The sequence below is a fragment of the Misgurnus anguillicaudatus genome, chromosome 15, assembly GCF_027580225.2.
Source record: "Misgurnus anguillicaudatus chromosome 15, ASM2758022v2, whole genome shotgun sequence".
NCBI lineage: Eukaryota > Metazoa > Chordata > Actinopteri > Cypriniformes > Cobitidae > Misgurnus > Misgurnus anguillicaudatus.
Genome location: NC_073351.2, coordinates 10005092 through 10031444, shown reverse-complemented (window position 1 = coordinate 10031444; position 26353 = coordinate 10005092). Strand labels below are relative to the sequence as shown.

At 41.4% G+C, this 26353-nt stretch overlaps 1 protein-coding gene across 1 annotated transcript in view; it reads left to right on the top strand.

The window, feature by feature from the left end:
• Positions 1–26353, top strand: part of cdon (cell adhesion associated, oncogene regulated) — a 46493-nt gene that overhangs the window by 12350 nt on the left and 7790 nt on the right. Inside the window, exons 3-16 of the mRNA XM_073853343.1 lie at positions 6057–6196; positions 6294–6575; positions 7349–7492; positions 7581–7724; positions 7929–8219; positions 8300–8569; positions 12950–13227; positions 15244–15418; positions 15571–15684; positions 17789–17995; positions 18085–18266; positions 20947–21052; positions 24510–24632; positions 25355–25546. Coding sequence (XP_073709444.1) covers positions 6124–6196; positions 6294–6575; positions 7349–7492; positions 7581–7724; positions 7929–8219; positions 8300–8569; positions 12950–13227; positions 15244–15418; positions 15571–15684; positions 17789–17995; positions 18085–18266; positions 20947–21052; positions 24510–24632; positions 25355–25546 — 2581 coding nt within the window. The 5' untranslated portion in view covers positions 6057–6123. The remainder of the gene's footprint in view (positions 1–6056; positions 6197–6293; positions 6576–7348; positions 7493–7580; positions 7725–7928; positions 8220–8299; positions 8570–12949; positions 13228–15243; positions 15419–15570; positions 15685–17788; positions 17996–18084; positions 18267–20946; positions 21053–24509; positions 24633–25354; positions 25547–26353) is intronic.

The window sequence follows — 26353 nt, the reverse complement described above, 5'->3', positions numbered from 1 at the left end:
AGAAAAATGTAGACAAGCACTGACTGACTTGTTACTTTAAAATAATTTTTAATTTACAATTGTTAAGTGTTGTTCCTGTGTTCTTGATGCTTAAGAAAAGGGAGCCTTCAATTTGTTATTCTTAAGAAAATTGAACCTTTACTAATAAACTTGTTACTAATTTAATGAAAGTTAAAAAAAATAAATTAAAGACTTTTGAAAGGAATTTTAGTGTTATTTTTCGTTAATCGTGTAGGTCATAAATTTAAATCATAATGGTCATAAAAAGGTCTTAAAAAGTCTTAAATTTGACTGACTAAACCCTGCAGAAACCCTGTGTTCATTCTTTCTCTTTCTTTTATGGCGCTTTTCCATTGCATAGTACCCCACGGTTTGGTTTAGTTTGGGTCGGGTCAGCTTACTTTTGGGAGCTTTTCCATTGGGATCACTTCGTAGTACCCGATACTTTTTTTCGTACCACCTCGGTTGGGGTTCCAAGCGACCCGAGCTGATACCAAACGTGACGCGTAAACACTGTAGATCACTGATTGGTCTGAGAGAGTCGTCATCGGCGCCGTCATCCTATTATGTAAAATATTAGCTTTAGCTTAAGCTTGCTGCTAGCTTGCGCTGTCTCGAGCAAACATGTTGTCATCTGTGCTCTGTTTTAAGTCTCCAAACACCCTTTTAGCGTTTTAAAACATCCACAGGTTGTGAATCAGGAACACATAAAAGTTTTTTCCAGACTTGCAGTTTGTGGCGGCACATTCGCGACGTGCACGTCAGTATGCTTTAATCCAACTTCATTGAGGCTCAGCGGAGCGCCGTCGACAGACGCCACGGGTGTTTGAACAGAAACTGTTATGTGAGACAGAGGTAGTTATAAACGCGATGTGCAAAGTAAACTTCTATTTGTGGTGGCCAATTTTAATTTTGTGGCGGCACATTCGCGACGTGCACGTCAGTATTATTTATGCTTTAATGCAACTTCATTGAGGCTCAGCGGAGCTGTTGACTGACGCCACGGGTGTTTGAACAGAAACTGTCATGTGAGACAGAGGTAGTTATAAACGCAATGTTCAAAGTAAACATCTACGTATTTGTGGTGGCCAATTTTAATTTTGTGGCGGACTGATAAATAAATAAATGTTTGGGAATGTACAAGGACGCTCTCTCTTGTATGATGTCACAGCCTTATGCAGCGCAAATATAACGACACGCCTATAATTCCTCCCACTGCGAAGTGATACAAAACTCAATGGAAAAGCTAACCACGCCAAAGTGAGGTGAGCTGAACCGACCCAAACTAAACTAAACCGTGGGGTACTATGCAATGGAAAAGCGCCATTAATAAGGTCTGCCCCCTGTATTCAGTGATGGACTGCTCAGTTCAAAAGCCCAGTATTTTTAATCATTAGTCACATCTGCATGGCCTGGAGCTGCTCTCATTGCTGCCACTTGAACCAATAGTTGCCATCCATACTCTGCCATCCCTCTCACACATACCTTCCTATCTTTCTCTCTCTCTCTTTCTATCTTTCTTTTCTTTCTCATTGACACATTGGGTCTATTTTATTGCACACCAAGATAGCATGTTGTATTTTCAGTTGACTGAGAGGATTACAAGCAAGGTTCACACAGTATGAGTTTGTCTGTCAGGCATAAGCTGGGGAATTGAGCTGAGGTTTGGCATGTATTCACCTCCTGATGAATCCCTTCTTTTTTCCCTCTTTGACCCTCCCCTTCTCGCTCTTTCCCCACCTCCTGTACTTCCTGCCTGACTTTTTCATTCTCTCACTTCATGAGGGGATTTTTTTCCAACTCTTTGTATCTTCATCATATTTTTTTTGATCTTTTATTTTTGTAACCTTTGTACTACCTTATTTCTTCTTCTTCACCTCTCTCTATCTGTGGAATGTGTGGAGAGCAGCTCCTCTGTCTGTGTTTGTGGGGGCGAGTGCGGACAGGTTCAGGATACAGAAGTATCAGACTTATCACGCGGGTCAGATCAGACTATTGTGAAAAGATATTAATTCAATTTTGGGCTCTTTTAGTATTCTGGTTTCACACTTTTATTTTGTCTCCCATTGTCTGGTCTACTTTTGCCTGTTTCCTTCTTTTTGTGGTGACCCTCATATTTTCCCTGTTAGTTTTTGTGGTTATTTCCCATATTCTCTAATGACCGTAACCATGCCACTCATTTCTATTTTAAGTGGTTTCTTTAAACAAACCTTTCTCTAATAATTAGTCACATACATTTAAAATCAACCAGTGTGATGTTCTGTTACTTTGTTTCCTTCCTGTGGAACTCTGTCCTTGCATTTTGTACCAGTTATGACCTGTTCTGCCTGAACCCTCTGGGGTCTTTTTATTTTCTTTCAATGTTTACTTAATATGACAGGGATCTGGGCGGAGGACAAATGACACTTCAAGCACTGCCTGCAGAAATAGACTCATCTTTTCTCAATTGCACGTTTTTAATTGAACTGCAGATGCCACCCCTGCCCCTTTACACCTAGGGGCTTGTCAGAATGTTTATTTTTTCCTAGTGTCACTATGATATCCAACTTGCCACAGGAGTTCCCCAATGAGTGTTATATCGGAGGTCATGCGTGGATGCTTTCTGACATCCCAAGAGAAAGTGTCTGTCTTCCTTCTGTGCACTTTGGCAAGATCTCAGGTACGACCCTAAAGTTACTCCCTCATTCCAGAGAGAAAACAGAAAGGAAAAACAGCCGTTGCTCTGACAGCTGATAAGATTGGATTTATGAACATCAACTGCATGTGGATTTGCTGGACTGCTGTTGGATCGAGCTGTTTGAGAGCCTCTCATCTTCTTGCTTGAGAAAGTCAACACTAAAATTGTAAGTGCAAAAACAGAATGGAGAGACATTGAGGGGAGTCTACCTTTCCAAAATGTCTGGAGACTGTAGAAAAGCACACTGGCTGAAGATTTATCCTTAAGAATTAAGTAGCCTTGCAGAAATAACCCAGCATTGGACTTGTTTTGGTTGTTGGTCACCATGGAATGATGGTGTCCCCTTCAGGCTTAATCAGTAAAAAAGTGTTAACAGCTTAAGCTTCAAACAGAATTTCTCCTCAGGTCACCAGGAGTAAAGTAATGTTACCTAAATAGAGGTACTGTCAATTTAATGTCACATTTTACTTTGATTGTCAGCCCCTTGTTTCATTTAGACTTTTTTCTTCTGCCCTTAATCGTCTCTTTTGATGTGTCCTGTATGATGAAGATCTTTAGCTCATATAGGGGACTTCCTTTTTTCTGCCGTTAGACATGTCTCTGCACTCCACTACCCGCTGTGTCTCTCTCTGCCCTGCTCTCTTTCTCTCCACTTGCACCTCTTAAATTGATGGCTCTAGACTGGTCCAATTCCCTACTGTCTTTCTAGCCTGCATCTAGTTGTTAGGTGCCTGTCTTTCTCTCTCTCTGATTGAAGACAGCAGATATCTTGTAAAGTGTCTCTCTGTTCTGAACCTGCCGCATACAGGCGGATATAAAAAAAGATAAAACCCAGGAATGGTGCTTGTGTTTCCTCGTCATGCCAGATCTGTTGCAGAGATATCAGGAGGCATAGCGTCAGTCTTACACTAGATATCTCTATCTGGGGGTTATACTGACTCGAAGAGTACATAACATCAGTTTCTCAGCATATGCTTATACACATTGTGCATTGTTTGCCCATTTTTGGTTGTATGCTTCATTCAAGGCTGTTGTTATTGTTGTAATTATATATTATTATTCTGGGAATGAAAAGGAGATGGTTTCTAGTGATGATATAGGGGCACTGCATAGACTTGTTTGGACTCGTGAAAAAGAAATGCTACCTTTACAATCCCAGGACTGATAAACCATGCCCACACAAACTTATGGACATAGACATTTTCTCCTCTGTTTATGAGTAATTTTTATGAAGCTACATTGTTTTTAAAGTCACAACCTGCCTGTCTGTTTACCAGCCTGTTTGCCTTTCTGCTGTCATTTGTGCTTGCAAAGTGGTGACACTGTCCCCATTCTCTCATCCTGTTTTTGAGGGTGACCCCAAGGGGTGGGGCCACGTCTGGCAGGCACCCGCTGACTCTCTGCTCTCCAGTGACCCCTGACCTCTAGGGTTAGAGGGGGCGTGAGCAGAAGGCTGAGAGAGTTTATTATTTCCTGTGTTTCTTACTTTGTCGTCCTCTGAGTGGGCCCATGGGGGGCGGTGAAGATGTATATGCATATTTGGGGGTATTTTAAGCTTGGGAAAAGGTTTTCGGCCTCATTTAGGTTAAATTGAATAATGGGTCATTGATTTTTCATTAGAATGCAACAATAAACTAGATTTGTAAATTATCTGAAAAAAAAATGTGAGTCATGCTTGCTCATACAAAACACACCACTCGTGGTGTTTTGGATAGTTGCCAGATCATTTCTATGCAGTTTTTAAGAGTAGTTTTTTGCCAGTTGCCATTAGGATGTGGGGTGATTCTTTGTGGTTGCTAGGCAATTACTAGGTGGTTGCTTGCTGGCAGAAGTCAAAGGAGACCTGGAAGTCTGGCTCCTACATATTGCTTGGATCATTTCAGTGTGTAAGTCTTTGGGACTTTTCACCCATTCACTCAGGATAAAATCCTCAACAGGATCTGTGGTTTAAGGTATCATGCACAAGCAATGCGGAAATGTAAGCTAGTGTGCATCCCATCACAAACTGTTCAGCTCTAGTTGTCCCACCCAGACATCACCCCTTTAATTTGACCCACTCGAGTGGCCTGTCCTTTGGTCTGATGTTGGGCCGGGCACAAAGCCCCATGGCACCCACAGTTTGAATATCACAGCTGGACAGCCTTTATCCCTCACCCTTTGGCCCAAACTATGCTCACAGACCAGGAGCCTGTGATCAAAGACCCTCCGGATTAACACAGCCCAGATACAGAGGACTGGCACTAGGGGAGGGACAGGTTCAAAAGCAAAGAGGAATGCTCCTAATTACGTTCTTTCACCCTTTTTTGTGTCTCACCCTTTGGGAGCTCTCCTTCTTTTTCAGTTTGGACATTTGGGACTGTGTGTGAACACCATGAGGTGGCTCTTCAGGCTAAAGTGAGTCTGTATGAAAGCAGTGCTCTGTAACAGGATAGTGATATTAAGAGTAGACTGGGGCAGACCCTGCGACTGCAAGAGATGGACAGAAGTGAAGGGGGCAAAGGAGAGAGAGGGGGAGAGGAAGGGTTAAGGGGGTGTAGAGGGTTAGAAATTCCTGTTTCACTGGAGAAGCTCTCTGTGGGAATCATAGTGTCGTAGATCAACAAAAAGAAGATTTTTCAGGAAGAAAGACTGTGTGAGATGAAGGAGTATGTAAAGGATGTATGTTGTGAAGATTATTGTTTAGGATTAAAAAGTGTTATGATTTCTACAGGGTGCCTGTATTGAACAGCTACAGACGAACTCAATTGTGTGTTAATTTATTAAAAGGTTATTGTATGTATGGTACGCATTTTCCCCAAAATGTATGGTGGTTGCCATTGTTGCTATTTATGAATTTTTCATAGTTTTTTCATGTTACCAAATTACAGTGTGTCGTTTTTTGCTTTGAAAGGTTGTTGTAGTGTTCTGAATGGCAGACATGTACAGTAGTTGCTTACTGGACCAAGTTTAACCAACCTCCAAAATGAACGTAACTGTAGTGCTGTATTACACCCCAATACAGGATAATTATAAATAGCACTGCCTTCTCTGTAAGTGATTATATAGAAAACACCCTGCATAACAGCAGAAATAAATACTTTAAATCTATTTTGGTTGCACATATTTTGGGTGAAAAGGAACAAATCAGTTATTTAGCAAGTACATCAGTGTTCATAACTGTGTTGACAACACGCGTATAATTATTAATAATTTGAGCTTTTGGGTCAGATTTTCCTAGAAATGTCAGTTGTTACCCACAAATGTGAAGATAAGTACATTTTTATATTTAAAAAGCAATTTTATATTTCAAACAGAAATGGCAATATAGCTTCAAACATTATGAAAAGCATCTTTAAATACAATACAGTACATAAAATTATGTTTTTGGAATGTGTTTCAGGTGTGGACTGTGTGTGAAAGGGGTGTCTGTCAAGCCCCTCATTAGCGCGCCAAGGTGAAACGGCGTCATGGAGGACAGTGGCTTGAGATTACTGTCGGCAGTGCTGTGTGTTTGCCATACCCTGCTTCTAAACTGCCCATGTGAGTAACTCACTGACACACACAAACCACAATAACAATGTCCTTCTGGTCCTGAAAGAAGGTCAAATAGATTTGCACCTCTCTCTTTCTTCTTCAGCTGTATTTTGTCTCTCTTTACGCGTGGAGCCTGTATCTGTGGTGCAGAAGCAGGGCGATGCAGTCCACCTTCGCTGCACGGCGCGTCCCACCACCGCCAGCATAAGCTGGCTGTTTCAGGGCCGGCCCTTAGACCCTGCCCACCAGCCCGGTGTGGAAATCACTCCAGGCTCCCTCTCGCTGCCCTCCCTCCAACCGGCTCTCACGGGTTCTTACCAGTGTGTTGCTCAATCTGAGACGGGTTCTATCGTCAGCCGGCATGCACGGGTACTTATTGCAAGTAAGTGCATTGTGAAAATACGCTGCATGCTGGCACATACACTCTCATTGCAGCAGTTTAAACAGTCCAACAAGAACTGACTTCAAAGAGTCTGCTGGAGAAGAAAGACAGGAAGTATCGCAAGGCGGATTTCTCGAGCCATTAACACTGTGAGAATAGGCGACCACAGAAGTGTGTTGGAAGGGAAGGAAATGGCTCTTATTTTCAGTCTGGCACTAATCCAGAGACCTCTTCGCCAGTATCCTTAATGAGCCCGGGGGCTTCCGGTGCCGTACCGAGGGCTGATGCCGGGAAGGACGTCTTATCGAAGCAACCCTCGAGTGGTCCACCCGGGACCTGATCAGGGTTGCAGATAAGGCCGCATTATTCAGCAGAGAGCACACGTTTTAGGCCCGTCAGAATCCAATATAAACACCTTCTCGACAGAAGGTCTTTGTGTGAAGTGTTGTTGCTCTGGATGAATAAATCGGTCTATTACACAGCTCTCAGGAATACCAAATTCTGATTGGTCGTTTATGCAGATACTGAACCAAATTTACCAAAGTCCCAGGCATCTGATTTATTAAATAGCTGTGCAAGTTTTATGTTTTATTCATTGTCCTTTGCTTTTTTGTATAATCAAATTTCAACTCAAACCAACCAGCTATTATTTAGTTAATTTGTAACTCTGTAATAAATGGAGAATATATACAGTCAGTTGGTCAATATCACATAATAAACCCTTCATGAAAAATCTAGCTATAATTTACGCTTATGAACATTTGCTCTTGCAAGTATTGAACAGTTTGCAGAGACCCATCGGCGGTCTATAACAGTTAATAAAGGAGACACTGCCATTATCGAATGCCTTCTCCCTCACAGTAATCCACACGCTCTCCCACGCTACCGAATACGTGGAAAATGGCTAGAACAGTCCTCAGGTACAGACAAGACAACCATAAATGCCAAATCCTTACACTTAAAATACAATAAAACATTCTGAGAGTTAATTTCATCAATGTTTTTCAGATGAGTATTTAATTCTGCCCTCCGGGAACCTTCAGATCAACTCGGTGTCTGTAGAGCATCAGGGCATGTACAAGTGCGGTGCATATAATCCTCTTACCAGAGAGTCTCAAGTTGAGGCCCATGGCACTAAACTCATAGTCAAAGGTGGGTCGAGCACACTTCACCCCTTTACTTAATTCAGCTTATCACACTTTTCCGAAAAGGTCAATTCTTTAAAAGCATGAATGATATCAGCACATGATAATTGATGGTGGTCTCAAATTAAAGTTCTTAAAAGGGTACATGGTAGTACTCCAAATGTAAAATGAAAAAAGTGCATAAAGTTGATTTAATCTTTCTTCCATGTAGATCCTGAAAGCCCTTCTCCTGTAAGGATTGTCTATCCCATCACCCCTCAAAATGTGACAGTGGAACAGTCTGGGTCTCTTACTCTTGAGTGTGTGATATCAGGAAGTCCTTCTTCAAAGGTCAGATGGACTAAAGATGGGGCGGCGCTGCCACTGAGCTCCAAACGGATGTTGTTGCATAGCAACCTGGTGTTGAATGACATTCACCTAAGTGATAGAGGCCATTATTGCTGCTCTGTTCAGACTGACCATGGAGTTGTGGTCAGTGTCAACTACACTGTAAATGTGCTTGGTAAGCAAACTTATTTACATCTTGTCATGTTATCAAGATTATTACATACACTACATATTCTATATCTATACTCTTTACAGAGAATGTGAGCGTACTGCGAGGTTTGTCAGACCAGACTGTAACTGTGGGCTCGCCTGTGCAATTTACCTGTGCTGCCAGCGGTTACCCCACCCCCAACATCACATGGCTGCTTAACACCGCCCCTCTTTCTTCCTCACCCCGCCTCCGAATCTCTGGCTCCTCCCTTCATATATCTTCTGTAACAGCTGAAGATCTGGGAATCTACCAGTGTCTCCTCGACAATGGGATTAGCTCTGTCCAATCAGCAGGCAGACTCAGTTTCCAATTAGGTAAGGCACTAATATTAAGTGGTATTACAGACTTGAAAAACTTTTCTAAAACATTTTTCTACCACATTTTGACTGTATGTAGTATATTATAATAAATCCCACAGACATGAGTTAAGAAGAGAAAAACTTTTAAATGTCCATATCTGCCGATGCAGCTTACAGCACTTTGCAAAGTTAGGACAGTATATCCATCCAGAAGGGCTGAAGAAGGGATGGGGGGGTGGCGGGGTTTAGGATTTTTTTTGGCTGGCAATGAGACGGCTTTGAGTGTGAGCTTTGTGCGTGCTGTTGGGGATAAGCTCTTGGACAGCGGAATGTAAGGAGTAACTACACAAGGTTATGACGAGAACCAGACCACCCAGCTGTCAACATCACACACAACTAGCTCTATATTTATTAATACACATCGCACACAGACACACAGCGTCCTGCACTCCTCCGAGGCTATTCCTCAGCCTTGCTTCGTGTCTCCAAACGTGATTGATAAGCCTAGAGATATGCAGGCTTCACAATAGATAAAACATGACGGAGGCCCTTTCCAAATTTTGGCTCGCGTCACTTTTTCCTGGCTCGGCCACAAGGGTGATTTATTTTACGCTGATAAAATGCAGGTCAGTTTAAAAGCAGGCTTGTTTATGTTTAACAGCAAGATTTGAGTTTGATATGCGATCTGTCAGCCAAGAAAAAAGAAAAACAACATAAGATGCGATCAGCTCTGAGCCTGAGAAGCACAATTTAATGCTTTAGATTTAGAGATAATGCTCTTTTTATTTTAAAGACCCTATGAAATTGCTTGATTTACATAGGTTTCTTGCCTTTCTTGATGTATTTCCTGTTATACCAGGAAGTTTTCCAGCAAGCAAAAACCGAGATGTTGAAATGACGGCTAACTATAGACCCAATGTATCTATGAGTAACCCACAGGGTTCCCACGGGTCCTTGAAATCCTTGAAAGTTTGTGAATCTGGGGGAGATAATTCAAGGCTCTGGGTCAGTGAAAGTGCTTGAATCTATTTTATGCAACAAGTTTTCTGGAAAAAAATCCATATTATTCCCTGTGTAGTGTAGGATAATATCATAAAATTTCTATCATAAAATTTCATCACACGTGCTAAACTGTTCACTTTAAATGCTTATATCTTCTGTATGCGAATGTTGATTCATACCAAAATGCTTTTTTGCATAGTTGTGTTTGACACATGAAAACGTCTCGGGTTACGTATGTAACTGTTGTTCCCTGAGAAGGGAACGAGATGCTCCGTCTCCCTTGCCATACTTCCTGCGTTCCTATAATGTCGTTTTGGCAATATTTCAGATAGCGATATACTTCCTGGCTCCCGCGTCCCCCATATCTTTGTCGTTAAGCCTCACCATTGGTTGAATTTGATATACACATTCAGACGCACTTACGGCGCATTCACACGGGCGTAAGCGTTAATGCTTGACGGAAGGCTTGTCTGAAGCGTGGCCAACAGCCAATCACAGTGGCCGCTACACATGCTCCGGTCTTCCTTAAACGTAATTGGCTGGCTCTGCCTAGGTTATTTGCATAAGGCGATCTGATTGGCTGACACACGCATTGCCGCTTGAAAAGTTGAGAAATGTTCAACTTTGCTGCGAGCAACGGCAGTGACGGGGCACCGACGGATCCACAATTCCGTCTGGCAACGCATGACATCACCCATTAAAAGTGAATGGGAAGCGCCAATGCTTACGCCCCGTGTGAATGCGCCGTTACCCCTTGAAGTGTCTCCAAAGTGTCACCGCAGTGACGCAGTGCGAGTTCCCTCGAAGGGGAACTGTAACAATGTATCTGTAACCTTGCTTTTACTTGAAATGTGTCTCCACATTTAGTCTTTGAATTTGAGGGTATTGGACCTGGAAAGTCCTTAAAAGGTTCTTGAATTTGAAGTTAACTAAGGTGTGGGAACCCTGAACCCACTTCTACCCTAAATAACCTTGAATTTGGTTACATGCCATTTTTGCCAAAATAGTTTGAAGATGTCTGATATTCCAACATGTTAGCAAAGTCAACAGGTGTTCAAGGTGCTTTCATTTGTTTTAAACGTATACATATCGTCTATTCTTGGGCTATGTTAGACGTCTTTTAGACTTTCACTGACAGCCCAAATTTAGCCTTGTTTTAGCCAAAATTGCTTGCAGGGTTGGGATTGGATATATCAAAGGGCTCGAGTTTCTATGCATTATATATCAATTATAACCATTGGTCAGAGGCATGTTGTATAAAGCCCTCGGTATAGCATACGCATATTCAAAGCCTTGCAAAGCATAGTTTGACTCATACACATGCGCTTATGTTCGATGTATGCGCAAATTGCAATGCGCGACCTACACGTACAATGTGCGTGAGGTTTCAGAAATCCGGCGGTGCCCGTACAGTACACACGCATTCTTATGATGACGAAAATTCACAGACAATAATAAAAAAAAAAAATAACTATTCGACCTCAAAATTATTTAATTCGCCAACATTTGATATTACACATCTGCCTACAAAATACATAATCTATATTTTTAATCTACAACAATTTCAGAAGTGCACTATATGTAGTTGGCATCCACTATGCTTGTAGATCACAACACTAATATGCATAGAGTAAAACCTACAAAACAAGTTTTGGATTTAATTTTCACAATCCTATCCCCTCCTGAGAGACATCTAGGTGGAGACCCCTATAACTCTCACTATAATGCTAGTGGACAGCCACTTCCTGTTATTGGTTGGTACAACTCAACATGCAACCCCCTAGCCATGCCCTAGCAGTTACACAAAACACTCTGAAGCAACACATTGGCAACCACATACAATACCTAAACACTGCCCTGCCAACCACTAACACCCTACCAGAATGGTGGTGAGTTGCACAGTCAAAACATACAGTATTGATTTCAACTGTAGGACCATGGTTCCCTATTAAAGCTTTCAGAGTTCACACAGTGGGGCTCGAAACAGTACAGACACACAGATACAAAGAGGAGAGACACAGTACAGGGAGGTTAGTATCTGAACTGGTGTACGGCTCTGATTCTCTCTGGTATTTTAATGGCCGATGGGTGGAATGTGTAGCGGCTGGCGGTGGGCCCAGTTTGAGCTCTAGTGTTACTGGCGCTGGGGCTGTTTGTTTTGTAAGGTAAACCAGTGCCACATACACACAGTAACAGAATCAGAGACCCAAAGAACCAGCAACAAACCTCACCTCACAAACAACAGACTTTAAGCTGTGTATTTTGGCTTTAGTCAGTTGGGTGCAGACTTTAATTGCTGTAGATATAAAGCACATACAACATGCACATTTACGATTCACACGAATACACCCACAAGTGGAGACGTTTCAATGTATATGACACAAACATTTTATATTCAAATGTCGTAATGTAATCTTTTACAGGAAAATACACGGAAAATGTGTCCGGGATTATTAGATTTTTGGTTCATTCACACTGCCAATGATTTTCCGGAATCTGTGCATGTTTTTTCACACATACCGTAAAGATCTCGTAAAGACATGTGACGTATGTAAAGTCCTGCACTTGGTAGGTTTTTTCCCCAGCGTCTGAAGTTTGTTAATTATCTGTAATTTCTCTATTGAGAAACCACACAGGCATTTTTGTTTATACCAGGAGCGTGTGATGTGCTGTTCTGTCAGGCTGGTGAATGATCTCAGCTTTGGTGCGGATAGTAATGAGCTCCCTGATCTCTGCTCCCTGCTGAAAAAACCAGCATGGACCAGCATGGGAATTATGCTAGTCCATGCTGGTTTAGCTGGTGGTCACCAGCATACCAGCACCAAAACACAACATATGCTGGTCTTGCTGGTATGACCAGCATGGGATGCTGGTGTGACCAGCTTGGGATGCTGGTGCTGGTTTAGCTGGTACTGATGCTGGTTTAGCTGGTGTTCACTAGCAAACCAGCACCAAAACACAACATATGATGGTCTTGCTGGTATGCTGTTTTTTTTAGAAGGGCTTTAGTCCAGATTGTCAATTTTTCTCGTCATGAATGTTAATCTTTGTTTAAATCCCTGTGTCAAAGCGCTGAACCATAATTTCTTGTTGTGTCTGTAAATGTTACGGTAATGTTACTAGGTCCTCTTTACAGGAGTGATTTCCCGAACATTTACTGGACATTTACTGGCCTCTCTGCCAATGTTTTATGAACCTACAAGTGAGAAATCACACTCCAATTACTTTACCAGATTATAGGTGTTATTTTTTACAAACTTATAGTACGTAATGAATTCTAATTCCTGGTTTCGAAAAATCCCTGAAGCCGGAGAATAAGCAATACCAACAGCAATTATTTAGCAAACAATAACTTAATGAAAAAAGTTCATGCCCCATCTTCTTTTTTAATAGACGCTCAGTCTAAATCCTCGATCCCTGGAGTTTCTGTGGAGACGCAGCCGTCCGTCCACCCTATACAGAGTGATGAGGGTGATGAACTGTTGCTTACCCGCAGCGAGAAGGCGCTTGGAAATACGCCCACCGAGAGAATCAGTGACAAACCTACACCCGAAGCACCGATCATAATCAGCCCACCTCAGACGCATAAACCCAACATGTATGATCTAGAATGGCGAGCTGGTCGAGACTGGGGCATTCCCATTAATGCCTACTTCGTAAAATACCGCAAGGTAAGAAATTGTGAAAAATAATGTAGCCTAATTGGTTTTCAGCTAATAATGTTTCATGTCTCATGGTTTCCAAAAGCTCTGTGCCTTACTGCCTACTTCCTACATGGCAGATTAAAATCTTATCTTATAATTACAGACAGGGTCACATTTTCCATCTTCAATTTAGTTTTACACTGAGATGTTGCAGTGCATTCTGGGATTATGCCTTTGCATAAGGGATGTGCCTTAACCCTAATAAGTCCCTTTGGGTCAATCTTACCCCCAAGCCACTTTTCTTTAGTGAAAAAACATGGTTCCCTTTATCTCAGTGGAATAAGATTTTGTGACTTTTCCAGTTTGCCCACACACATACACACACGCACAAACACACAAATGCACGCACAAAGACACAGTAAAACTAACACACACATGAAGACACAGACACACACATAAAGACAAAGTCACAAACATGCATGCACGCGCGCACAAACACACACGCACACGGAGACACCCAGACAAACACCCAAAATTCTGTGGCATTTTGTAAAAACAGACATTTCAAAATGCATCAACTACAAAAAATTATACTATTTGAAATAATTTTTATTTTGAATGACCTTTCTAATGTTTATATGAACATAAATTCACAAAACGTTTCATTAAAATACTGATGTTGAGCAGTTGGCCACACACTGTAAAATGAATAGGTCTCTATGGGCATCTGCTGGTCAGTATGATTTATTTCCTAAACTGTAACCACCGTTTTTTTCTACACACCAAATGGTCGAATTCAACACATAACATCTAGATTAATATCTAAAAACAAATTCAAATTTAGATCAAAATTTATGTGAATTTTTCATAAACATTTGATATTTTTCAGGCACGCTAATGGTGTAGTTGAGGAATTGAGTGGTAAACAGGTACAAAAGTACTTCATATCTCCGTAAACACAGCATTAAAGGCGCTCTAAGCGAATTGAAGCGTTTTAGACCATAAAACATTTTTTGTTACATACCGGAAACATCTCCTCACTATCTGCTTGCTGCCTTTCCGCTGATCAAACTGTAAAAAAACGCGATCTCTGTAGACAGCCCAGGCTTCACAAACGGCAATATCAACAAGTGGCCAAACCTAGCATCACATAACAAAACAAAGTATTCCAGCCAATAAACGACAAAAAGGATTTGGGGGTGGGGGTTGGGCGCGTTCATGAAAGCACGGAAGGGAGGGGGAGGAGGAGGAGTTAGCTACGCTCCGTCTGTTTGAAAACAGTTTCAAACGTCAACAATAACTAAAGTCTCGCAGATTCGCTTAGAGAGCCTTTAATGTATAGATGAGAAGTAAACAAAAAATGATATATTATTTGTATCATTAAAAATGTATATCACCCTTTTAATTTCTGGGGTCATTTTTATCCCTAGGGAACTGTAACGTATACAGGAAAATAGGGGCTTTTGAGGGTTAATATGCGTCCTTCGTAGGCTGCTTGCTAGGTTTTGCAATGAAGCAAAAAATGCACTGCTTTGACTAGAAAGACTGACTCTTGCTCCACCCTTTTCTCACTTGGCGTGAGTTATTAGGTCAGATTTACAGTTATTAGATTTGAGAATGAGCACATACTCATAACAACGCCCAGTACCATTTACTGTAAGTCAGTGGTAACACAATTGAGCAATCACTGCCAACTGAGCTCTTTTCGTCAAATTGTTGGTCATTTCATTTTAAAAGCGTGCCTTTTCTTCCATAATAAGCTCCCTTTGCTAATAAAACTCCTCTGGTTCTTTTCAAGATTGCATTGGCAGCGTTTGTCACATTGGCTCAGAAAAAAGTGACTGTCAGGAATAGTTGAGTAGGTTGATCTTTTGTCACGATTCAAAGTAGGAAAGAAAGACACTCACTGTTCTGTGTTGGACTGTGTACAGTGTACGTGTGAAAATTTCCATCTTAGAAGTCAAAGACTTAGGTTTTGAATCAGCCTTGACCGTGTGCTATTATGACCTGTGTCCTGACTGTGTGTGCTGTTTACCTCTGTAGGTGGACGACATGGGGAACGTGGTGGGTAATTGGCATACAGTGCGCGTGCCAGGCAGCGAAAAGTCTTTGCCGTTGTCCGAGCTGGAGCCGTCCAGCTTGTATGAGGTTCTGATGGTGGCCCGCAGTGCTGCAGGAGAGGGTCAACCTGCCATGCTTACGTTTCGTACCGGAAAGGGTAAGAGCACTTTCTGCACTTCACACAACCAAAGCTCAGTGTTAGTTTTGTGAGGATGTTGGGATGAACAAATACACCAGGTGATAATGTATAATAGTGAGTATTATTATGGTAATTATAATTGGTCACAATATTCTCTTTCTCTCTTTCAGAGAGGAGCTCTCCCAACAAAAACCCCTCCAAGGCTCCATTTGTGTCCCTTCCAGAGAAAACACCGGAAGATAAAACCTCTAACACACATTTTGGAGTCGTCATACATGACAGAGGTATGAGGAGATCGTGTAGTTTTAGTGCATGTTTTTATATTACTAATAATCAATAATCTACACTGGTCTCAAATGTATTTTGCACACAGTCACAGTAAAAAATATGCAGTATGAATGTAATTGCATTAGGAGGACAAGATATCAAGACCAGCTGATAATGGCATTCAGACACTTGCTTGTTGTCAAAGATTACTCCACTTTCATAAAAAAATTCAGATAATTTACTCAACCCCATGTCATCCAAGATGTTTATGTCTTTCTTTATTCAGTCGACAAGAAATTAAGTTTTTTGAGGAAAACATTCCAGGTTTTTTACATATAGTGGACCTCAACAGTTTCAACACAGCTTCAAAGGGCCCTAAACGATCCCAACCGAGGCATTTTGACAAAAGACCTTTCATAATGAACCATTATGTGTTTATTAACTTAGAATGAGACATTTTTATCTACATACACAGAGGGTCCCCTTACATGGAAGTGTGCATTTTGGGCCACCATGTTTTTACAGAAGCCCTTAACGAACAATTTTTTTTAACTAAGTTGTCCCCGACGATGACATGTTTGTCCGGTGGTGGCTACCGTAGCTTCTCTATGTGTTTTAAAAGCGAGGGGTGAGCAGTGGACTGGGCTGTTGGTTGCAATTCGCAACCTCACCACTAGTTGCCGCTAAAATTTACACACTGCACCTTTAATTATTATCAGTCCACATACAATAACGTCAGAACGGTCCTCTTTCTCCATACTTGAGCAGTAGTTTTGTATATGTCATGCGCGACCTTTTCAACGTAATTATGTAATACGTGAGGTCACGCAGGCGCGTCACACGGCTAGTGCAAGATGAGAAGTTGTGGTTTAAAAGTACATATTTTTTATTTTTTGGGCGATTGTTTCGCTAGATAAGACCCTTATGCCTCGGATGGGATCATTTAGAGCAATTTTAAACTGCAAAGTGTTGAGGTCCACTTAAGGAAAAATCCTGGAATGTTTTCCTCAAAAAACCTCGACTGAATAAAGGCAGATATAAACATCTTGGATGATATGGGGGTGAGTAAATTGTCAGAATATTTTTTATGAAAGTGGAATATTACTTTCAGAGTTAAATATAATATACATGAAACTAGGGCTGCATAACGATTAATCGCGATTAATCATCTGCAGAATAAAAGTTTGTGTTTACATGATTTATGTGTGTGTGCACTGTGTATAATAATTCTGTATATATAAATACACACACACACACACACACACACACACACATGTATATTTTTAAGAAATATTTACATTTGTATATTTAAATACAAATTATATTATATATAAATATTTAATCTATAAATATTTTTTCTTAAAATTATACATGCATGTGTGTGTATTTATATGTAAAAACATATATGATGTAAACAAAAACTTTTATTCTGCAAATGATTAATCGCGATTTATCGTTATGCAGCCCTACATGAAACAAAATGTAGTAATATTTTTATGCAATGACTTTCATTCATATCAGTGTGGCTTATTTACCCAAATACTCTTCGGGGCCATTGTTACTAACCCTCCTTAACATGCACATGGGGTCGCGTATGAGATTACATGATTTATAAAGCTATGATGCTTTAAAGCTGCTTTGCAACGATGCAAAATTGTGAAAAGCACAATAGAAATGAAATTGAATTGTACTTTGATGATAAGTGTGTGCATTTCAGGTAATGGTCCCGCTCTCATTTGCCACATAAATTTAGCTTATGTCTCTTTCTGTCTTTCTCTGCTTGCGTCTCTGTGTCTATGGCTCAGAGCCCATTCAGTAAGTACTCAGTTGACCCTGGCATGCAGTTGGTTATGTGTGTGTGTTTGTTTAGATTTTTTTATCTGTGCTCTTTTGCTGTTCTCTTTGACGTTAAGTTTAAGTATGCACTTGACATGAAAGCTGCTGTATATTTTTGGAAATACAAAAATGAGGGTTCAGTTTACAGTTGCTTTCCTCTACATCTACACCCTGGTAGAGCACAGCGCTAACAATGCCAAGGTTTGATATCATGATACAGTTGGGAGGTAACTTTGGATAACAGTATCTGCCAATACACAACAACTTCTGTTTTTTTCCCTAAAGTACCTGAGGCCCCGGACCGTCCAACTATCTCAATGGCAACAGAAAGCTCAGTCTATGTCACATGGATCCCGCGAGCCAACGGTGGTTCTCCAATCACAGCCTTTCGTGTGGAATACAGAAAGCAGGGTCGCAGTGGTGACTGGATTGTGGCGGCTGATAATATCTCGCCCCTTAAACTTTCAGTGGAAGTCCGCAACCTGGAGCCAGGTGAGAGTACAAACACTCACTGCTGTCCATTTTTCCATTTCCAGTGTTATGATTTGAACAAAGTCATTAATGTATGGCCAAATGTTCAGGTTCCACATACCGCTTCCGTGTCATTGCCATGAACAACTACGGTGAAAGCCCCGCTAGCGCCACCTCCAGGCCGTATCAGGTGTCCCTGTCAAATCCACCTGTGTCAAACCGCCCGGTCGCAGGCCCTCACATCTCATCCACGGATGCTGTCAGTGACACGCAGATCATGCTCCGCTGGACTGTGAGTACATCTGTAAACATAATCACACTAACTGCTAGATAATACAAAGTTACTTCAACATATATATATCACTATAACCGCTTTCACAATTTCTAGAAAATTGGAATAAAAATTCAAAGGGGCCTTCTGTGTGAAACCAAACACATCCTGGAATTGATCCCTGGATTGTTTCTTGCTTCCCATACCGGGATCAGTTCCGGAATGTGCCCTATGTGAATAAAAGTGGTTGTCATAGTGATGATGTGTGTGTCATTGCAGTGACATAATTTTTGTTCAAACTTTTTTGTTTTAAAGCAACACTATGTAGTTTTTTTTTTACCTTTAAATAATGTCCCAAAAATTATTTCAGTGATAGAACAACTTTGAACTAGACAAATTGTAAAACCCGCCCCTCCCCCTGCCAGCACTGTTGCACTTTTCAACCACATGGGGGAGCTGTAAGTCATTTTTACATGGAAACTACATAGTGTTGCTTTAAATGAAGTTTTATTTAACAAAATTCGGGAGGCGCATGTTAAACTCTATCCCGCGACAAGTTTCACAGCATCCCTCCACCACCCCATCACCTCACTCTTGGCTGGTTATTTTCCCAAAAAGGGGGAGTACTCTAGGTTCAATGTTCACAACTAAAAAACATTTTGCAAACATGAATGAAGAAGAGATCAGGTAGCTAAAAAATGTCACTAAGAGCACAATTACAAAATTGTAATTTTACATTTGGTAATACTAGGGATGGGACGATATGAAAATTTCATATCATGATTATATTGACCAAAGTTATCACGGTTATCAGTATTATCATGGTTTTGTTAAAAATGAGATGGAAATGTTAAAAAAAGAAATGGATACACCCACTGAAATAAGATCTTTACAGGATATGTGTAAACACGCACAGATTTCGAGAAAATCACTGGCTGTAGGAATTAACCAAAACTCAAAATGATTATGTGACACATTTTCCATGTATTTTCCAGAATTTTAGTCTGAAAAGGGCTTAACTCTGTTTCAAAACTTAGTAAGCTGCCTCTCTAGGGCACTTTAAAGCATAGGTTTAACTATGACACTGTTCAAAGCAGTGGGCAGCAAAACAAAGATGCCTTAGAAATTTATTCTGGCCAATATTGGCAGAAAAGCCAAGCTCTGCATGCATCTTTTATAGAACAGCAATCCCAGAACGCATTGCATTGAGCACAGTAAAAATACTTACTGTAAGATGTGGTACAAATTTAGAGAAATTTTTATATTTTAAATTTTTTTTTTTTATTAGTGCTGAGCAAAGATTAATCGCGATTAATCGCATACAAAATAAAATTTATTTTTTTGCATAAGATATAAGTGTGTGCTGTGTGTAATTATTATGTATATATACACACACTTATGTATATATTTAGGAAATATTTACATGTCTATATATATTTATTTATATTTTTATATATTCTATATTATATATAAACAAAAGATGGATATACATTTTTTTTCTGAAATGTATACATGGATGTGTCTGTGTTTAAATATACATAATTATTACACACAGCACAGACACATATATTATGCAAAAATGCACTTTTATTTTTTATGCGATTAATCACGATTAATTTTTGCTCAGCACTAATTTAAATCTTCAAATTAAAGTCTGTGGCATATCTGATTTCTTAAAGGGATAGTTCACCCAAAAATGAAAAAAAAAAACACAAAAGCATATATTTTGATAAATGATGGTAAGCACACAGCTGATAACCGTTGACTTCCATAGTAGGACAACAAATATTATGGAAATATTGTGATAAATGATAAAGAAGATATTTTGATAAATGATGGTAAGCACACAGTTAACGGTACCAATTGGAAGTCAATGGTTACAATCATCATTTATCAAAATCTTCATCAGAAAAAATTAATTCATACAGGTTTACAACAACATGAGGATAAGAAAATAATGACAGAATTTTTATGTTTGGGTGAACTTTCCTTTTAATGTATACTTTGCATTCTTTGTGCTTATCTGAGTATTGCTTTGTCCGCTTAGTGTGCTAACGTCATAACTTCTTAATCAGATGCGAGCTTTAGTCAAGTGTTTAAAATCAGTCACTACCATCACTAGTGACTTAGAAGGCGACTGCCAATATAGACAGCAGACATCGAGGCGGCTCGTTAGATTTTGGAACAGAGCCTCTGTCAAGCACTCAATAACTCATCACTGTATAAACTTTGTTTTTCTCTCCTCTCAAGCTTCTGTATGTGTATTATTAGCACATTCATCTTAAAAAGGGTCTCGCCACTTGTACAAACAAATGTTGTTTCTGTTTCTGGTCTGTTGAAGGAATAACTCTGAACCTCACATTAACAGCTCGGGGTCTGTAGAGTAAAACCAGTGTGTGCAACTGTGCGTTAAGGTCTTAAACATGTGCCTTTAATATCTAATGGCCAATTAAATACTAATCACATTTCACGCTTAATTCAAAAACAAGGGTGTAAAAAGTGTCCAGACCGAACCACAAAACAAGCTTGCCCGCAAAGTGCGGATTACGCCACAGAATGATCAACTGTACTTCTAATTGGCTAATTAAGGGGAAAGTGTGTCTAGATGGTTCACCTTGGTTCAAATTGGTATCTTTGATGAAATAATCTTTACTTGAAGTCATTTCCTGTGTACAAATATGTATTTCTCTTTCTTTTACAGTACACCCCCTCCAGTAACAACAACACCCCCATCCAGGGCTTCTACATCTACTACCGGCCCACAGACAGCGACAATGACAGTGATTATAAAAGAGATGTGGTGGAAGGTGAGATCACTTAGTCTGCGTTTGCTCCGTTGTTAAGGAACTGTTTGGGGCCCTTAGTGTGATGCAGAGGGGTCTTGTATCACCCGAAACTCTTGAGAGGGGCGGGGCAAGGGAAGCATAACCTGATGATTGATGTGTAGTTAGTCCTGGGATCAGAGTAATGAGCCAGTCTAAAATGTGTTTTTAATAAATGACTGCCGCACTAATGGGTCCGAACTGAAACCCTACACTGACCGCTCTGAAAGAAACTCAACTTTCTGAGAGGAATGTTAACTGCACCACCTCCCCTTTTTGCATTTTACCCCCTCTTTCTTTTTTTTACGTCTGGCGTGACCCTCAAACATCTCCTCAGATGTACAAACGGCGAGCGGTCAGAAGCCCGCTGTGCAGATGAGATGGCCTCATAAGTCTTGAGGTTTTAATAAAGCTATCCACAACCTTTAAGCAGTGTGCCAGATAGGAATTAAAGGGTACACAGAGCACATTTGAATGTTTTTTTAAGTTAAAACTTCATTTATAATAACTAAAGTCTTTTTAAAGTCTTTTGTGAATGTGTATCTTTAAAGGTAATGCGAGAAATTAAACACTTTCAGTATTAAAGTAGTCACAGATTGATACGCAGAGGCAACTACAAGCAAGTAATTCATAGGGTGATTCCACCCAAAAATGTAAATACTTTGGCTATTTTACTTTGTTTATTTAAGCATTTTGCCACATTGACTCAACAACTGGCATGGGTTGGAGGAGGGCCGTCCACTTTACTGTCCAATGGCATGAGTTCGGGGAGGGGTGTCTACTTCATTGTCTAAATGTCACAGGTTTGAGGGGTCTGGTTGCTTGACTGTCTAATGGCATGAGTTTTGGTAGGGCTGTCCGCTTCACTGTCCAATGTCATGAGTTTCGGGATAGCCATCTGCTTCACTGTCCAGTGGCATGAGTTTAAGTGGGCTGGCCGCTTGACCTGCCAAAGGTGTAAGTTTGGGGTAGGCCACCTTCTTCACTGTCCAATGGAATGAGTTTGGGGGGCTGAAAACCTTACTGTCCAAAGGTGTAAGTTTGGGGATGGCCACCTACTTCACTATCCAATGGCATGAGTTTGGGGATAGCCATTTGCTGTAAAGTCCAATGGCATGAGTTTTGGTAGGGCTGTCCGCTTCACTGCCCAATAGTCATGAGTTTGGGGATCGCCATCTGCCTCACTGTCCAGTGGCATGAGTCTAAGTGGGCTGGCCACTTGACCTGCTACAGGTGTAAGTTTAGGAATGGCCACCTGCTTCACTGTCCAATGGCATGAGTTTTGGGGTGGGGCCGGCTGCCTGACTGTCCAAAGGTGTAGGTTTGGGGATGGCCACCTGCTTCATTATCCAATGTCATGACTTTGGGGATGGCCATCTGCTGTAAAGTCCAATGGCATGAGTTTGGGGATCACCATTTGCTGTAAAGTCCAATGGCATGAGTTTTGGTAGGGCTGTCCGCTTCACATTCCAATGTCACGACTTTGGGGATGGCCATCTGCTTCACTGTCCAGAGGCATGAGTTTAAGTGGGCTGGCCGCTTGACCTGCTACAGGTGTAAGTTTAGGAATAGCCACCTGCTTCACTGTCCAATGGCATGAGTTTTGGGGGAACTGGCCGCCTTACTGTCCAAATGTGTACGTTTGGGGATGGCCACCTGCTTCACTGTCCAATGGCTTGAGTTTTGGGAGGGCTGTCTGCTTCACTGTCTAATGTAATGAGTTTGGGGATCGCCATCTGCTTCACTGTCCAGTGGCATGAGTTTAAGTGGGCTGGCCACTTGACCTGCTAAAGGTGTAAGTTTGGGAATAGCCACCTGCTTAATTGTCCAATGGCATGAGTGTTGGGGGGGGCTGGCCGCCTTACTGTCCAAAGGTGGAAGTTTGGGGATGGCCACCCGCTTCACTCTCCCATGGCATGAGTTTGGGGATCGCCATCTGCTGTAAAGTCCAATGGCTTGAGTTTGGGTATCGCCATCTGCTGTAAAGTTCAATGGTATGCGTTTTGGTAGGGCTGTCCGCTTCACTGTCCAATGTCATGAGTTTGGGGATGGCCATCTGCTTCACTGTCCAGTGGCATGAGTTTGGGGATCCCCATCTGCTGTAAAGTCTAATGGCATGAGTTTTGGGAGGGCTGTCCGCTTCAATGTCCAATGTCATGAGTTTGGGGATGGCCATCTGCTTCACTGTCCAGTGGCATCAGTTTAAGTGGGCTGGCCGCTTGACCTGCCAAAGGTGTAAGTTTTGGGATGGCCACCTGTTTCACTGTCCAGTGGCATGAGTTTGGGGATCGCCATCTGCTTTACAGTCCAATTGCATGAGTTTGGGGGGGGGGGGCTGGAAGCTTGACTTTCCAAAAGTGTGACTTTGGGGATGGCCACCTGCTTCACTATCCAACGGCATGAGTTTGGGGATGGCCATCTGCTTTACTGTCCAATAGCGTAAGGTTGAGGCGGGCTGTTCACTTCATTGTCCACTGGCATGTATTTGGGAAAGGGCTGTTCACTTTACTGTCTAATGGTACTGTCCAAAGGTAAAGGAGGGCTGTCCACTTCACAGTTCAATGGGAAAATTTTGGGAAGGGCTGTCCAGTTCACTGTCCAATGGCGTAAGGTTGAGGAGGCTATCCTTATCACTGTCCAGTGGCATAAGGTTGAGGAGGACGGCCCACTTCACTGTCTAGTGGTGTGAGTTTGAGGAGGGCTGTCCATGAGACTCATCACAGGAAATTCACTGGGCCAGTAGTAGCAAAGACAACATAATATAAAAGCCCGTTGTCTGTTTATTTGTATAATTTCACAGCATCCACAATTTTTTGTAGTCAGTCACTTTCAATTCAGGCTGAAATTCTGCAAATTCACAACAAAAGATGATTTCATTTGCCGCGCCACACACTGGAAACAGTGGTACATTGTGTAAATACAGCACAGAACAATCTGTGATGCATTAGAGATGTTTTTCAGTGTGTGTGTGTAAGTCTATAAGTGTGTGTTTTTATTTTTCTCTTCTTGTTATGTAGTATAGCAGCTGGTAATTCAGAGTACTCCATGTCTTTACTGTATTCGAGGCGAAACCAGCTACACAGATAAATATTGTGGCACAAACTGTAATTACAGACCTGGCTCTGAATTTGTGTATGTGTGAGCGGCTGCTACGATGTGGGTGTACACAGGGTCATGAGTGTGTTCAGTGGGAATCTTGGCGACGGGCCATAGTAAACGTTAAGTTGCCTTATAAGGAGCCTGTCTGGAGTAAAGCAACTGTCTGATTCCTTCTTGGACTGTGAGAATGAGAGCGAGATCATGTGTGTATGTGTGTGTATGAGCATTAAGACAGAAAACCGAGATTGAGCAAATGAATTGTGGTTTGTAGAGAACAACACAGGCTCATTCAGTAACCCCGCTCTCGTTGCCTTCCTTGTCCCCTGCTCTGTCCACTCCCCAGGCTTCAAGTTTTGGCACATGATTGGTCAGCTCCAACCCGAGACGTCCTACGACATCAAGATGCAGTGTTTTAATGACGGCGGCGAGAGCGAGTACAGTAACGTCATGATCTGCGAGACCAAAGGTGAGAGTCCTGTCGCAGGAATGCTATACAGTACTTACAGGAACCCATAAACCTTTGCAGTAATGACAGTGTAGAGCAAGCCATCATTTTATGACATGCAAGACAAAGAGACTTTGTTCTGGGTCTCCTTGACATCATTTACTGATAACTGCTTTTAATGCAACACTGTTGAAATCAAACCAGGACGTCATTCACAGCCAGAGCAAATAAAAACCATGTGCAAACAGACCTACATTATTACCAACAACAGACACATTGTTATGAGCGAATGCGGGCAAGTGGCGGTATTGCTATTGCTCATACTCGGGGTTTGGGAAGCCTATAACTTACGTATTTAACTTTGGCTTGTATATCCAGCACTGGTTTTAAATCCAGCACTGTGCTGTGGACATGCTGGATATTATTTTAAGGTACAATTTAAAAATAAAACTTTTGATTGTCTGGTGGATGATAAAACTGAAAAAACCTGCATTGAATTAAATAAAGGACCTCTGGCATAGAGATGTGTTGGCTACTGAATTGATTTGCTTGGGCCTGCTAAGCAACCACATTGAAACAAACCAAAACACCTTGATATTTGTAATATTGACTGAGTAAAACCATGTAAACGAGTGAAATCAAACTTTGATGTTCCTAATCTCATAATTAGATTATGAGACTAGATATCACAGACAGGGTCACATGTTTTGTCGTCTCATACTCAATTTGTTTTCTTTTTCCAGCCCGTCAGCCTCCAGGTGTGCCCAGTCAGCGCCCTATCACTCCCCCGGGCATGTACCCACAGGATACACCCAGTCAGCCGGGCGGTCTCCTCTACCTGATCGTGGGCTGTGTTCTGGGCGTCATGGTGCTTATTTTACTGGTCTTTATCGTCATGTGCTTGTGGAGGAACCGTCAGCAAAACAGCCTGCATAGTAAGTAAAGTGCATCCTGTATGATGCCTTTATCACATTTACGGTGTGAAAAATATTTTATCATTTATTAGATTGCTTCAGGAATTTATCCAAACCTTATTGAAAAATGTACAGTAGCACAGTAACATACGGTGGCCTGAAGATTTGGGACACGCATTTACACTTATGGGGGTTTCCCATTAGCACTTTTGGTGCACACCTGGGTCCATTTTACGCCAGTGTTCGATTCGTTTTAATGGCGTGAACACTGTTATAGAATGCGGGTTGGTGTGCTAGTGACGTGCTGTAAACATAATTTATGTTCATTTTCCTAAATTGTCCTTTAATTTTCCTAAATTGTCCTTTCCTTTAATTGTCCTGATAATGTCAAACAAACTATTAGCATTGTTGCAAACGTGAATTTATTATTGCAACTAACGTTGTAATTGTATTTGTATGCAATATTGAGACCAGCAGCACTGTATTGTTTTAGTTTAGGTAGCATGTCTTTAAGGTTAAGAGAGGTTATGTTAATAAATGAATGAATGAATTTGAGTTGGAGTCCGACTCCTGAAGAGAGGCCAGGCCGGGTTTTCACCGCCGCTCAGCTACCGGCTCTTTGAAGTTCTCTTTTTTCTCTCTCACTCGCTCTCAATGAGATTGAGTAACAGAATAAACAGTGCTGGCCACCGCCGTGTGTATAAGTAGTAACACAGACACTCCTCTCTCTAAAATAAGGCCACAAGCCGACGCTGTGTTAACTTTGATCAGATGTGCTCTGGTTCGCTTTTCCATTTTGCACATGCGCTTGCTACAACTGACCTTCAT